The sequence below is a fragment of the Acartia tonsa genome, chromosome 5 (genome assembly GCF_053477335.1).
Source record: "Acartia tonsa isolate MP-2025a chromosome 5, ASM5347733v1, whole genome shotgun sequence".
Taxonomy (NCBI): domain Eukaryota; kingdom Metazoa; phylum Arthropoda; class Copepoda; order Calanoida; family Acartiidae; genus Acartia; species Acartia tonsa.
The window spans coordinates 53,698,476-53,710,907 of record NC_137264.1 but is presented as its reverse complement, the minus strand read 5'-3'; the positions used below and the strand labels follow the sequence as shown (position 1 = coordinate 53,710,907).

Genomic DNA, 12,432 nt, shown 5'->3' with positions numbered 1-12,432 from the left:
ACTTTAACATATAAAAATTTGTTGTCAAAAACGTAAAATCGTAGCTTGTTTAAAATGGACGTACGGACTTTCTAGTAACGATTATAGAGCTACTGCGCTTTCTAAGTCGTACCTAACTGTTATAGAAATCAGCATGCAAAGTTTGAACTCTATAGGACAATTCTAACCTGTTTAGATTAACAAAAATAGCTAACTGTAACGGACGGACGTATGGACCGAACCTAATAAAAAAAAAGCTTCGCTTTTAAAAATATATTATAATTGGTTGAAAATATTTTCGTGATTAGTTAGTAGTTAGGTACAATTTAGAAAGCGTAGCAACTCTATAGTCATTACCAGAATGTCCGTACGTTCATTTTAAACATATTGATTTTTTTTCTTTTTTAAATTTTTTTTTACAATTTTGCTTCGACTCTTTACATTTATATTCTGATTTTTAAGTTCTGACACTATACAAGTGTTAATTTCCTTTAGTCCTACTGTTTTAGTAATTCGCTTTTATGGATGTTGTCATCCTTGTTATATACATAATTGTCCTTGTTTTAGATTTAAACATAATGAGTGTAGAACTTGGTGACCACGGGTCAGCCAAGCTGGGCTCCACCTCTGCACACCCAGGAATGCTCCTTCTTCATACTGCTGTGCGTGTGTGGGGAGTGAATGTTACGTCACGTGACGTCAATGTTCCAATTTCAAACTGCTGTGCGTGTGTGTGTGACGTACGTGTAACGTCATGTGACCTCAATGTTCCAATTTCATACTGCTGTGCGTGTGTTTGTGTGTGTGTGTATGTGGTGTGCGTGTAACGTCACGTGACGTCAATGCTTCATTTTCATACTGCTGTGCGTGTGTGTGGTGTGTGCGTGTAACGTCACGTGACGTCAATGTTCCAATTTCATACTGCTGTGCGTGTGTGTGTGTGGGGTGTGAATGTTACGTCACGTGACGTCAATGCTTCATTTTCATACTGCTGTGCGTGTGTGTGTGTGTGTATGTGGTGTGCGTGTAACGTCACGTGACGTCAATGCTTAATTTTCATACTGCTGTGCGTGTGTGTGGTGTGTGCGTGTAACGTCACATGACATGTCATTAAATTAAACCAAATCAATATTTCAGCCTTTTTAAAAGTAGCGAAACTACTCTATAAATGATCATGTCTGTTTGTCCTTTAAGTTTAAAAACTCTCTTTCTTTCATTGCTTGCTTTTTTTTGTTTGATTGTTTGCCCTTGTATTTAACTTATTTCCTCTAGTTATAAACCTTCCCGGGACCTATGAGAAGCTACCCTATAAAGGAGAACCCGATCGGTTCAGCGGTTAGCGAGATCTTTTGTTACAAACAGACAGACAGACAAACAAACAGACAGACAAACATCGTTCTACTTTGTATTATAGATTGTCCTTGTTTATTTTCATGGGGAAAGATTAACCTACATATATTTCATCACAGGGATCTAAAGGGATAATATAATGACCGATAAATTAATGTACATCCCTAAGGATGATATACAAAATTAAACCTTCTGTAGATTACAATATTTGGTTAAAACGTTTGGACACTTAAATTAATGAACCAATTAATCAAATTCAATAAAATCTCCAAAGTTTTTATCTAAAGCTTTGGGGACTATTTCAATAAACAGACTGCTTATTGTAATAGTCCCCAAAGTCTTTTAATATGGTTTTCTTATTCATTGGCTTAACAACCTTGTAAACTTGATTTGATATTATATTTTGATATGTTGGTTCATTTAGTTGATAGCCCAAACGTTCCAACTACTATAATTAATCTACAAAAGGGATAATTTTGTGTATCATCATTGGGGATGTACATCAATTTATCGGCCATTGTCTTATCCCTGGAATAAATAACATGAACAAATTTAAATTAATTTAAAATTAAAAAGTATGAAGATGAATTTTTATAACAGGATCCAGCTCTGGATTAGACCACCACCAGGTATTAATTTACTTTCCAGTATGGCTTCGAAACCGATTCATATCCGGCACTCAGCCATACGGAAAAAATTATATAAAGCATCGTATCAAAACTAGTTTTCGGCATCTCTGGGCTAAAAAACTGTTTCTAATCTTATAATTGTGAATTTTTATATCCGCGGAAAGCTGTTAATAATACGATGCGATAATGACTAATATTGCTAACATCTACAAGCTTCTAAATTAAACATTTTACACTCAGGAAATAAATTAAAATAATCCCATTAATGTATGTCAGGTTAATAAAATAGAATTTACTTAGCTGCTACGTAAGATAGGGGTCTGTTAATTAATATTTTTTTTTGAGGAATCCTATAATCAATGAGAATATTTTATCCAATTGCAGCTGTGTATTAGTCGAACAGAATATGCATATTGCATAAGCCGGTTTTGAAAATAACGTGGGTTTTTAAAAGCGAAGCTTTTCTATAATTAGGGTCGGTCCGTACGTCCGTCACAAACGGATAGCTTTTTTGTTAATTCAACCAGGTTAGAATTGTCCTATCGATTCCAAACTTTGCATGATGATTCCTGTAGTAGTTAGGTACAATTTAGAAAGCGTAGCAACTCTATAATCATTACCAGAATGTCCGTACGTCTATTTTAAACATGTTGATTTTTTAAATTTTTAGCAACAAATTTTTATGTGATCTAATCATCCGATTGATCTGATTTTTGATATGTTGATTCCTGGGACAACAAAGTATAATGTTATAAGTGAAGCAACTCTATAATCAAGTCCTAAAAATGTAAGTATGTTCATAAACATTATCCTGTATCAAGCAGTTTTAAAACAAATTTACTCACAATTTTGCTTCGACTCTTATACATTATATTCTGATTATTCAGTTCTGACATTAAGTGTTAATGTCCGTTTGTCCTACCGTTTCAGTGCTTCGCTTTTATGGATGTTGCAATCCTTGTTATAACTCATCTAAGTATGTATGTAAGACACAGGGAGCAAGTGGACATTGGGCTGTTTATTGCACTGGTCCCCAAAGTTTTATAATAACCTATTTCTATTCGTTGTCTTACCAATTGGGTTCATTAAGTTGAGTGTCCAAACAAATGAACCACTAATTGTACTTTAAAGAAGGGGTAATTTTGTGAATCATCCTTGGGCATATACATCAATTTATAGGCCATTGTCTAAACCCTTTAGATCCCTGTGTTGTAAGATAGGAGTCTGAATATTTTTACCAATAGTGTTGTTCTTATTTTAGAGTTCAAGTAATAAAAGATCTCTGGACCATGAAGACACAGGCTCATCAGGATCTGTCAGTAAAAAGAGCAGGTACCCAAAGTTTCATAACCACGTTGTTGTTGTTGTTGTAGCCCTGATTCTCTGAAGTTAGGACTCAGGTGCACATGGAGACTGGAATTGAGAATCCTTTGGCCAATCTTACATTGCTTCGTGCACAGCTGATTGTATTCTTATTCTGTTACATTACAAGCTGACCCGCAATTCTCGTGGAAGCTACTTAATTATTACATCACGTGCCTTCGGCACCTCGGGGCTAAAAAAACCGGTTTTAATCTAATAATTGTACATTCTATATCCGCGGAAAGCGGTTTATAATACGATGCAAGAAATAACTATTATCTACTTTTTTTTGCAGCTGGAGGAAATTATTTTCAACCCATCCCCCATTTCTAGGACGTCCAATGGGTGGGGGGGGGTAGGTAAGTAAAAGGGTGTTTAACCCCAAAATTTTGAAGTTTGAATTTTTAATCCCCCCCCCAAAAAAAAAAAATCTTTTAAGCTTGGACGTCCTTGCCTATATTACATAAAGATTACCCCCCCCCTCCCCTCCTCCCCCAAATGAATTTAAAGAAAATTTTAATTTTGAATTTTTCAATGAAAAAGCTTGGACGCCTTTGCCCTTTGTATTCGATTGTATTTATTTTTTATTACTTTTTGAAATCTTTTCTTGTTTTTTAGAAATGAATTATCAAACCTACCCACTCGACAGTATCTTGATCAAACAGTTGTTCCAATTTTGCTACAGGTAAAATTAAGTAACTACTGTAAAAACTTGACAGAATCTGAATATAACAGTTTTAGAATAATAAATATATACAAATATATATATAAATAATAAAAAATACAGTATTTGGATTTGACAGCTGTTCCACTTTTCATTGGAGGATTTTTTCTTAATATTTTTCAGTTGTGATACTTTTCTCTCCCAAATGTTTTTGAAAATATTGAAAAATACAATAAAAACATAGTCCTCATAGGTATCTTAGTGTCTGTTAACATTGAAATATCAAAACATTGTAAACCCAATCGTCATGGGAATCAATACAACTTCTCTAGGTTTCCTTTTGCTGTAATTTTATCAACTAAAAATTGACATGATGTATTTATATCTAGGGCTTGTCAAGTTTAGCTCGAGAAAGACCAAAGGATCCTATCGAATATCTAGCAGCTTATCTTGTCAGGTGAACACAGAGATGGGTTTTTATAAAAATGCCGCGTTTTTTCGACAATTTTCTAGACATGTCGAAACAAGCGCGGCATTCGCGAAACCTTAACAGAGTATACAACTATTTATTTAATTATTTCGCTTTTGTTGGTACGGCCTTCCTAGAAGAAAAGCAAACTATCTTTAATCCATTTTTGCTGCATATTAATTAATAGAGAGAGAGAGCTTAAAGATTTGATTTTTCAAGATTCAATAAAAAATTCCAAACGTTTTTACAGCAAACTATTATGATATCGTTTTTTTTAAACTTTGGGTACCAGTATAATTTACAGTCCAATGTCCACTTCCTCTTTGTTTTTATCAAATAATGGTTACAAATTAACTATTTTTTCACTCAAATCAATTTCTTGACCACCGTCTACCTTATTTGAATTTTCTTAGCACCAGCTACGGGGCCCAATTCATGCTAGCTAGGCTCTTCTAAATCTGACCTAATCTAACCTAACCTAAACATAAATATAAAAATAATTTTCTTCTCAGCAAAAAATATTTGTGGTCTATATCTTATGCAATATAAGGGAAACCACCAAAACAAATTTGGTTTTTTTTGTCGCTTATTATTTTGTCTCTAGCTAGACTATTAATCATATTTTCTCGTATTCATTCGAATCCGGTGGATAGGAACCGGTTCTCATCCATACGAAAAAACTATGTCTAGCATCGTATTATATCCAGCTTTCTACGAATATAAAAATGTACAATCATAAGATTAAAACCAGTTTTTTTTGGCCGTGCCTTCGGCACCTCGGGGCTAAAAAACTGGTTTTAATCTTATAATTGTACATTCTATATCCGCGGAAAGCGGTTTATAATACGATGAAAGAAATAACTATTCCAGTATGGCTTTTAACAGATGTAGAATGCCAGATTCGTTGGCCCTGGTCCTCGGTGACAACTAAACTGCAATTTTCTATTCACTATCTGCGGAACGCTGTCTATAATACCTAGTATGCTATAAATAACTATTTCAGGCATAAGAAGGAATATGAGACCGATCATGGATAAATAAGAACAGAAATATCACATAATCACAAATACATCATCTTCATTTTATACAAGTTATACATTTTGATGATCCCAATACATACCCTCAGGATTAGAAGAGACTTTCCACTCTGGCTTTGAAACCAATTAATATCCACTGGATTAGAACTGGTTCTAAACCATACTGAAAATCATGTATCGTGTCGTATTATATCCAGTTTTGTACGAATTAAAAATGTAAATTATTCTATTAAAACTATAAAAACACATCAGGGCTAACAAAACTGGTTTCAATCTTATAATTGTACATTTTTAATTCCGCGGAAAGCTGTTTATAATACTTTGTGATAATCAATTTGAATTTTGTGTATTTCTGGAATGGATATAGAATAAGTGGATGTTGTGTATACCTTGATAAAATGTTTCTTACAGCTGGCTAATATAATAAACCCCCCATCCCCCTTATGACTAATAACCCTACCAATCTCCTGACCTTGGAAGAACGTATTGACCAATATCTGAGGACTTAATTAGCAACATAAGTTGACAAAAAAATCTCTTGTCACAATATTCACGTTTTCTATATCCACTATTTCTGAGGTGGATTCTTAAAAACCTAAATTTTTGTGAAAAATCCTCCAAAATCGCATGAAAAATTTACAAAAATGAAATAAAATCTTATGTTAATAACCCTTATAAGATTTTATTTAATTTTTGTAGATTTTTTAGGCGATTTGGGAGGATTTTTTACAAATTTTTTTTGCGAGCCTCACTAATTTTTGTGAGCTAAAGTTTTTTAAGAATCTACCTCTTGTTGTTAACCCACCAATTAAACTTTTACTAGATCCAAACTAATCTAACACCCAATCTTACGCGTAAAATTTATTTTGCTTTTCATCGCTTATTATTATTGTTTGGAAGAAAGAAGTGCAGATTAATTCAAGCTCCATTTTCCCCTCCCACCCTACCAAAAAATAATTTTGAATACAACTGTATTATTTTAAATAATCACTTAACATGATCAAAATTGAAAACAGTAACTGAATAACTTTACATTCAAATTTTATTTCATGGGTGATCATTTTTAATTTTTAGAAAAATTAAATGGCGCAAGTTTTTTTTACAAAAATGCATTTTGTATAAAGTTCATCACAGCCATTAATTTAAAGAGGGAATATTCACAAAAAATATTAGTAAATATTATTTTCTATTAAGACACGGATAATATAATATTTTTGTGTCTGTGGACAATTGTTTACTAACCCATTAGTCGAAAAAAAGTTATAAAATAATTTTTAAAAATCGTGTGAATAATCTCCCTCTTTTCTAGTAAATCTTTTTCACTTTGTTAGGCTTAATAGGTTGGATTACCTAATATATTGGTATACCTAATATGTATACGTTAACCTATCTTGGTTGATATTTATACCTAAGTTTTATGTTATAAAATTACTGTAGAATGCTTGTTAAAATTGTCCAGGGTGTTCTTTGACTTCCACATATCATCACATACAGTTCAATAGATAATGAGTTTCAATAACAAATATACAATGTTTTATAGTTTATGGATCTTAGGGGATAATACATTAGACGTTAAATTGATGCAAATCTCCAATGATGATAATAGCCTTTCTTTGATAGAAATTATTGGTTAAAAGGTTGTGACACTGCTAGTTCCATTCAATCAAATGCGAAAATGTGTTCATAATACTTTGGGGTACAAGATTAATTCACATTCCAATGTCCCCTCCCTCCCAGTTTATTATAAGATGGAAACAAAAAAAAGGGGCCGTTTGTGCTGTTTTAATAATATAACTTTCTGATGATGTTAAACATGTGCGGAAGTGAATGAACACTATCTCCCCAGTGCTTGCGGAAGTGAATGAACACTATCTCCCCTGTGCTTGCTCTCCTATTGTGATACCAATATTGGGCAAAATCCTATAAAATTTCCTTGGCTAGCCTAGGAGTTATGGTTTCCTTAGCCGTGCACATAGATATTAAAGGAAGCCTGAAATAAATATACCAATCTGTGCATAGATATTAAAGGAAGCCTGAAAGAAATATACCAATCTGTGCATAGATATTAAAGGAAGCCTGAAATAAATATACCAATCTATATGCTGAAAGGCTGCTACAAGTAGACCCAATATCCCAAATTTGAAGGTTCAATTCAGGTTCAATAACATTAAAGTGAAAGCCATTTCAAAATGTCATTTTAGGAATATCAAAATTTTAAAAGTTTTTCATTGCACATGATAGAAATTTAAATATTGAATTACGTTGACTAAGAGCAAAATTAAGAGCTTATGTATCCAAATTTGAAATCCCTATAACTTTTATGTTATTGAAGCTGAAGTTAGATTGGTGTATTTCTTGCAGGCTTCCTTCAAGGAATATGCAAGAATTAGGAAACCCTAACTCTTAGGCTAGCCTAAGAAACTTTTTAGATTTTGCCCATTATCATTATTTTGCCAGAGTAGACTTTTTAATTAGCGCAGCTACCCTATAAATATGGTATGTTTGTCACTTAAATGGTTTAAACTCTCTTAGTATTCACAAACAGGGATCTAAAGGGATAAGACAATGGACGATAGATTGATGTACATCCCCAATCATTATACAACAAATACCCCTTCTGTAGATTTAAGTTAATGTTTATAACGTTTTAACACTCAACTTAATAACTAACGAATCAAAATTCAAAAGTCCCCAAAGTTGTTAAGCCAACGAATAAGAAAACGTTAAAATAAAACTTTGGGGACTAGTAATAAAGAGCCTATTGTCCCCTTTCTCTCTGATTCACAAAAGTCTGTAGTTTAACGATCTTTGTAAATGTAGAATCAAAATGGATGGGTTATTTGACTGTATTGTATACTGGTAGCCAAAGTTTGACAACCACGTTATCTTATTCGTTAGCTTAAAAGTGTTTTTGATAGTTATTTTTGTCCATTGTCTTATCCCTTAAGATACCTCTTTAACATATTTATCACAGTGCGTATGAAGGTGCTTTGACTTTTGTGTCAGAACCTAAATTGGGACAAGTTTGAACAAGTTTGCTTTTATAAAGTTCTTCATAAAACCACTCCTGAAGTGAGTTAATTCATGTCTTTTTTATCAGTTGCTTTGCTAAGGTCACGGAAATTCAGCCTTAAATAAATCATATATAGAGAGGTTTTATGACAGACTTTATAAAAGCAAAGTTGTTCAAAATTTTAAATAAATAACCTTTGCTTTTCTTGTCATGATTATGCGGTAACTCCTAATGAATGAAAATTGAACTTGAAATTTTCAAATCTAATTTTCTTCAAAACGGCTGCATTTTAGATTTTATTGAAAAGTGAAAGGAAGTTACATAACCAAGATTAATGAAATGCACTATGTCCCAATTTGGGTTCTGACGCAAAAGTCAAAGCACCTTCATACACACTGTGATATGGCTTATTGTTGCTGCGCTAAATGATGACTTTATTGTTCTTGTCAGTAAAACCATTTTTCTATTAATTGTTTATACGATTTAGTTATTATTATTTTTATGGATTTTTCCTTTAGGATAAAGTAGTAAGGTTTTTCATGTCTTAAGATAAAAATCTCATGGAAAATGGGGGCCCTAACTAATTGTGCTCTTCAGAGAAGTTTTTTTTATGATTGTCTTGGGATGATTTTAGGCTGTTTTTTCTGACCGGGGGGATAACAAAACTGGTTAAAATCTAATAAGTTCATATTAATAACCGCAGAAAGCTGTCTATAATACGATGCGAAATAACTATTTTAGTAATTAGGGCCAATATCAAGCTACATCGAAAAGCACAACTTAACAAACCAGACAAATTCAGATATTGAAGCAAAAAAAACCTTACTACTTTACATTGTAGATTACATTATTATTTCTTATATTATTTATTTACATATTTTATGTCATTGTATATTGTACCCTATCTCATAGAGAAATAGAATTTACATATTATACTCAGTTTTTAAAAGCGAAGCTTTTCTATAATTAGGGTCCGTCCGTCCGCATGTTAGAATTGTCCTATCAATTTCAAACTTTGCATTATGATACCTTTAAAATTATCCGATTGGTCTGATTTTTGGAATACTAATACCTATGACAACAAAGTACATTGTTATAAGCGAAGCATCTCTATAATCAAGTCCTAATATGTAAGTATGTCCTTGAACAATATCCTGTATTTAGCAGATTTACTTACAATTTGTTTCGTTCGACTTTTATACTAATATTCAGTTCTGACACTATATACAAGTGTTAATGTTCGATTGTCCTAACGTTTCAGAGCTTCGCTTTTATGGATGTTGTCATTCTTGTTTTTATCAAAGCTATTATAAAAGTCTGAAGTTTAATAGTCCCCCCCCTTCTTGTAAAAAGCGAAGCTTTTCCATAATAAGTGTCGGCCCGTCCTGAGATTTATTCAAGCATGTTAGCATTGTCCTATTGATTTTAAACTTACAATTAATATAAAGGTTAGGTAAAATTTTAAAAGCGTTTTCAATATACAATAACAGTATTTCCAATACAAATATAATTAATCATGTTACTTTCCTTTTCATCTGGACTTTTGCAATGATGATTACTAGAATAATTAGGCATATTATCCTAAGCGAAGCATCTCTGTAATCAAGTCTTAAAATTAAAATTTGTCCTTATTCAACAGCCTATATTCAAATAATTTTGAATTTTTATTTAATATTGTTGAATTTTGAATTAATGAGTTTTTTGACAATGTTCGCTTTTATGTCAGATTGGTTTAATTTCGCTCTTATGGATCTTGTTATCCTTATATAGATAGACTTACACAAATCAAATACATAAAAAAGTTTAACAGTTTTATTATTTTTATTAGACTTTCCAATAATTTATAATACATAATTATCACAATTTGGCAGCTTAACAAAACAAGATTAGCTTTCATGAAAACTAATGCCTTTTTAAAATTAAAAAAATATTATTTTCCTTACAAATCACATCATTTTTTGAAATATAAAATCCGATGAAAAATGGCCATTTCAAGGAAATTTTAAGACAAATAAAAACACGTCGAACTGCTTTGGAAAACTTTTTGGAAGACCCTTGTTTTGGAAGTCCCCAGGCCCACAAAAATAAATAGAAAATTTTTTAATTGGTGGAAAAAGTAAATACTAAAAGCATTTTTTCTACCAAAGAGCATAATTATTCATTTTTAAATGTCTCCATGTATCTTAGGGTGGGTCGATTTTGGACATTTTTTTCTGAGACCAAAGCGGGGATCTGCAAATGATTTGTATGAGTATAATACACCTCTGGATGATTTTAAATTTATCCTAAGTCTTAAAACCGCTGACGACCAGACATTCAATTGTATAGCTATTTGTAAATGGGAGTCAAAAATTTATTGAATCAAAATTATGGCTTCATGGTGCTCCCAGGAAAGGCATTGAGGAGTAGAATCAGGAACTTTTGACCGTTTCAAAAAATCTTGTTCCTAGCCTGAGAAAATCTTAAAAACCTCTACAAATTGGACAATTCTCAATAAACCTTTTAAAAATGTGGTTTTTTAGTGATTTCTAAGGCTAGGAACGAGATATTTTGAAACGGACAAAAGTTCCTGATGTATCTATCTATTATTATGTTCTCTGTCCATATGAGTCCTTAGCTCCTTTGGTTGCCAGAATTTCTTGGTGCACTGCGTACAGGCGTGCTCAGGATATTTCCCTATCAACTCGCCGTGCTTTCGCTTCCTGCGGATGAGCAAACAATCAGATTTCATTACAAGCGCAGATAATTTAGAACTAGAATAAGGAGAGAGAGAGAGAGGGGACAATGGGCTGTTAATTAATCTAGTCCCCAAATTTTTTAAATAACGCTTTCCTATTCGTTGGCTTACAACTTTAAGGATTTTAGTGAATTTTTATTGGTTGATTCATTAAGATTCATTCTAATTTAATCTACAAAAGGGATAAAAATTGGTGCTTTATCTCAATGTGCGTAGAGTACAGAACCCCCCCCCCCCCCCTATTTTAAAAATATATTGAAAACACGAGGGGGTGTGGCTGTTTTCATGCAGAGCCCCTGCGGGTAGTCCTAACCCTGCAGGGCTACCCTAGGAGAAGTAGAACCTAACCTAAGGCAACTCAAAATTATCTTTTTTTAAAGGGATATTTACCCCTCCCTCATGTATGTTCTTCAGATTTTTGTTCTGTAGTTCAAGTTTGTGACAACTACTGAGCCGATTGAGTTCTTCATTTCAGGGAAGCTTCAGAGGTGATTTTAAGCTATTTTTATTTTTAGATTCAAGTCTTGGGATGGTTTCAGGCTATTTAATACTGCTCCCTGCCTCATAGAATATAAATCTGCTAGATGCTAGTTTTATTAAATTAAAATGAAAAGAAATGACAAAAGTTTAAAATTAGGGTTGGGCCGGATACTTTTTTTGGCCGGATACCGGATATCCGGCTGATTTATAATGCCGGATATCCGGTTCCGGCCGGATTTCTAGCCAACGTTCGATATCCGGCAAATTACCGGATAACCGGATATCCGGCGTCAAAAATCAGCCGGATATCCTGTGACCGGATAGTTTGAATATTCGGTATCCGGTCGGATATAGCCGGATAACCGGCCAAACCGGATATCCGGCCCAACCCTATTTAAAATGTTGTTTGCTTTCCTGTGCTTGATCAGACTGGACGACATGACAAAAGTTTGAGCGCAGAACTCACACGAGAATGCTTTGGTATCCTTGTGTGTGTTCATATGTTCTATCAAAGATTGGCGTTGGAAAAACTTCTTGTTGCAGTCTTTACAGGCATGCATTCCCTCAGTCTTAATCAATAATACAATATTAGGTCCAATTTAAGCAGAGTTATTTATCGCATCGTATTATTAACAGCTTTAGAAAATGTACAATTATGTTAGTTTTGTTATCCTCAAAATGTCGAAGCACGGGGTAACAAAACTGAGGTAAA

At 33.1% G+C, this 12,432-nt stretch overlaps 2 protein-coding genes across 3 annotated transcripts in view; one reads left to right on the top strand and one right to left on the bottom strand.

The window, feature by feature from the left end:
• The first annotated feature begins 550 nt into the window (after positions 1 to 550).
• Positions 551 to 6,168, top strand: LOC145319851 (protein dpy-30 homolog). The gene is made up of 6 exons (XM_080162252.1): positions 551 to 620; positions 1,932 to 1,958; positions 3,220 to 3,290; positions 3,939 to 4,005; positions 4,374 to 4,441; positions 5,457 to 6,168. Exons 1-6 carry the CDS (start codon positions 558 to 560, stop codon positions 5,488 to 5,490), a joined length of 330 nt encoding a protein of 109 aa, XP_080018378.1. The 5' UTR covers positions 551 to 557; the 3' UTR covers positions 5,491 to 6,168.
• A 5,827-nt stretch (positions 6,169 to 11,995) lies between these two features.
• LOC145319850 (uncharacterized) overlaps positions 11,996 to 12,432 on the bottom strand; it is a 33,794-nt gene continuing 33,357 nt past the window's right edge. For both annotated transcript variants that reach the window (XM_080162251.1, XM_080162250.1), the window contains one exon: positions 11,996 to 12,289. In XM_080162251.1, the coding sequence (XP_080018377.1) occupies positions 12,011 to 12,289 (279 nt within the window). In that variant the 3' untranslated portion in view covers positions 11,996 to 12,010. The remainder of the gene's footprint in view (positions 12,290 to 12,432) is intronic.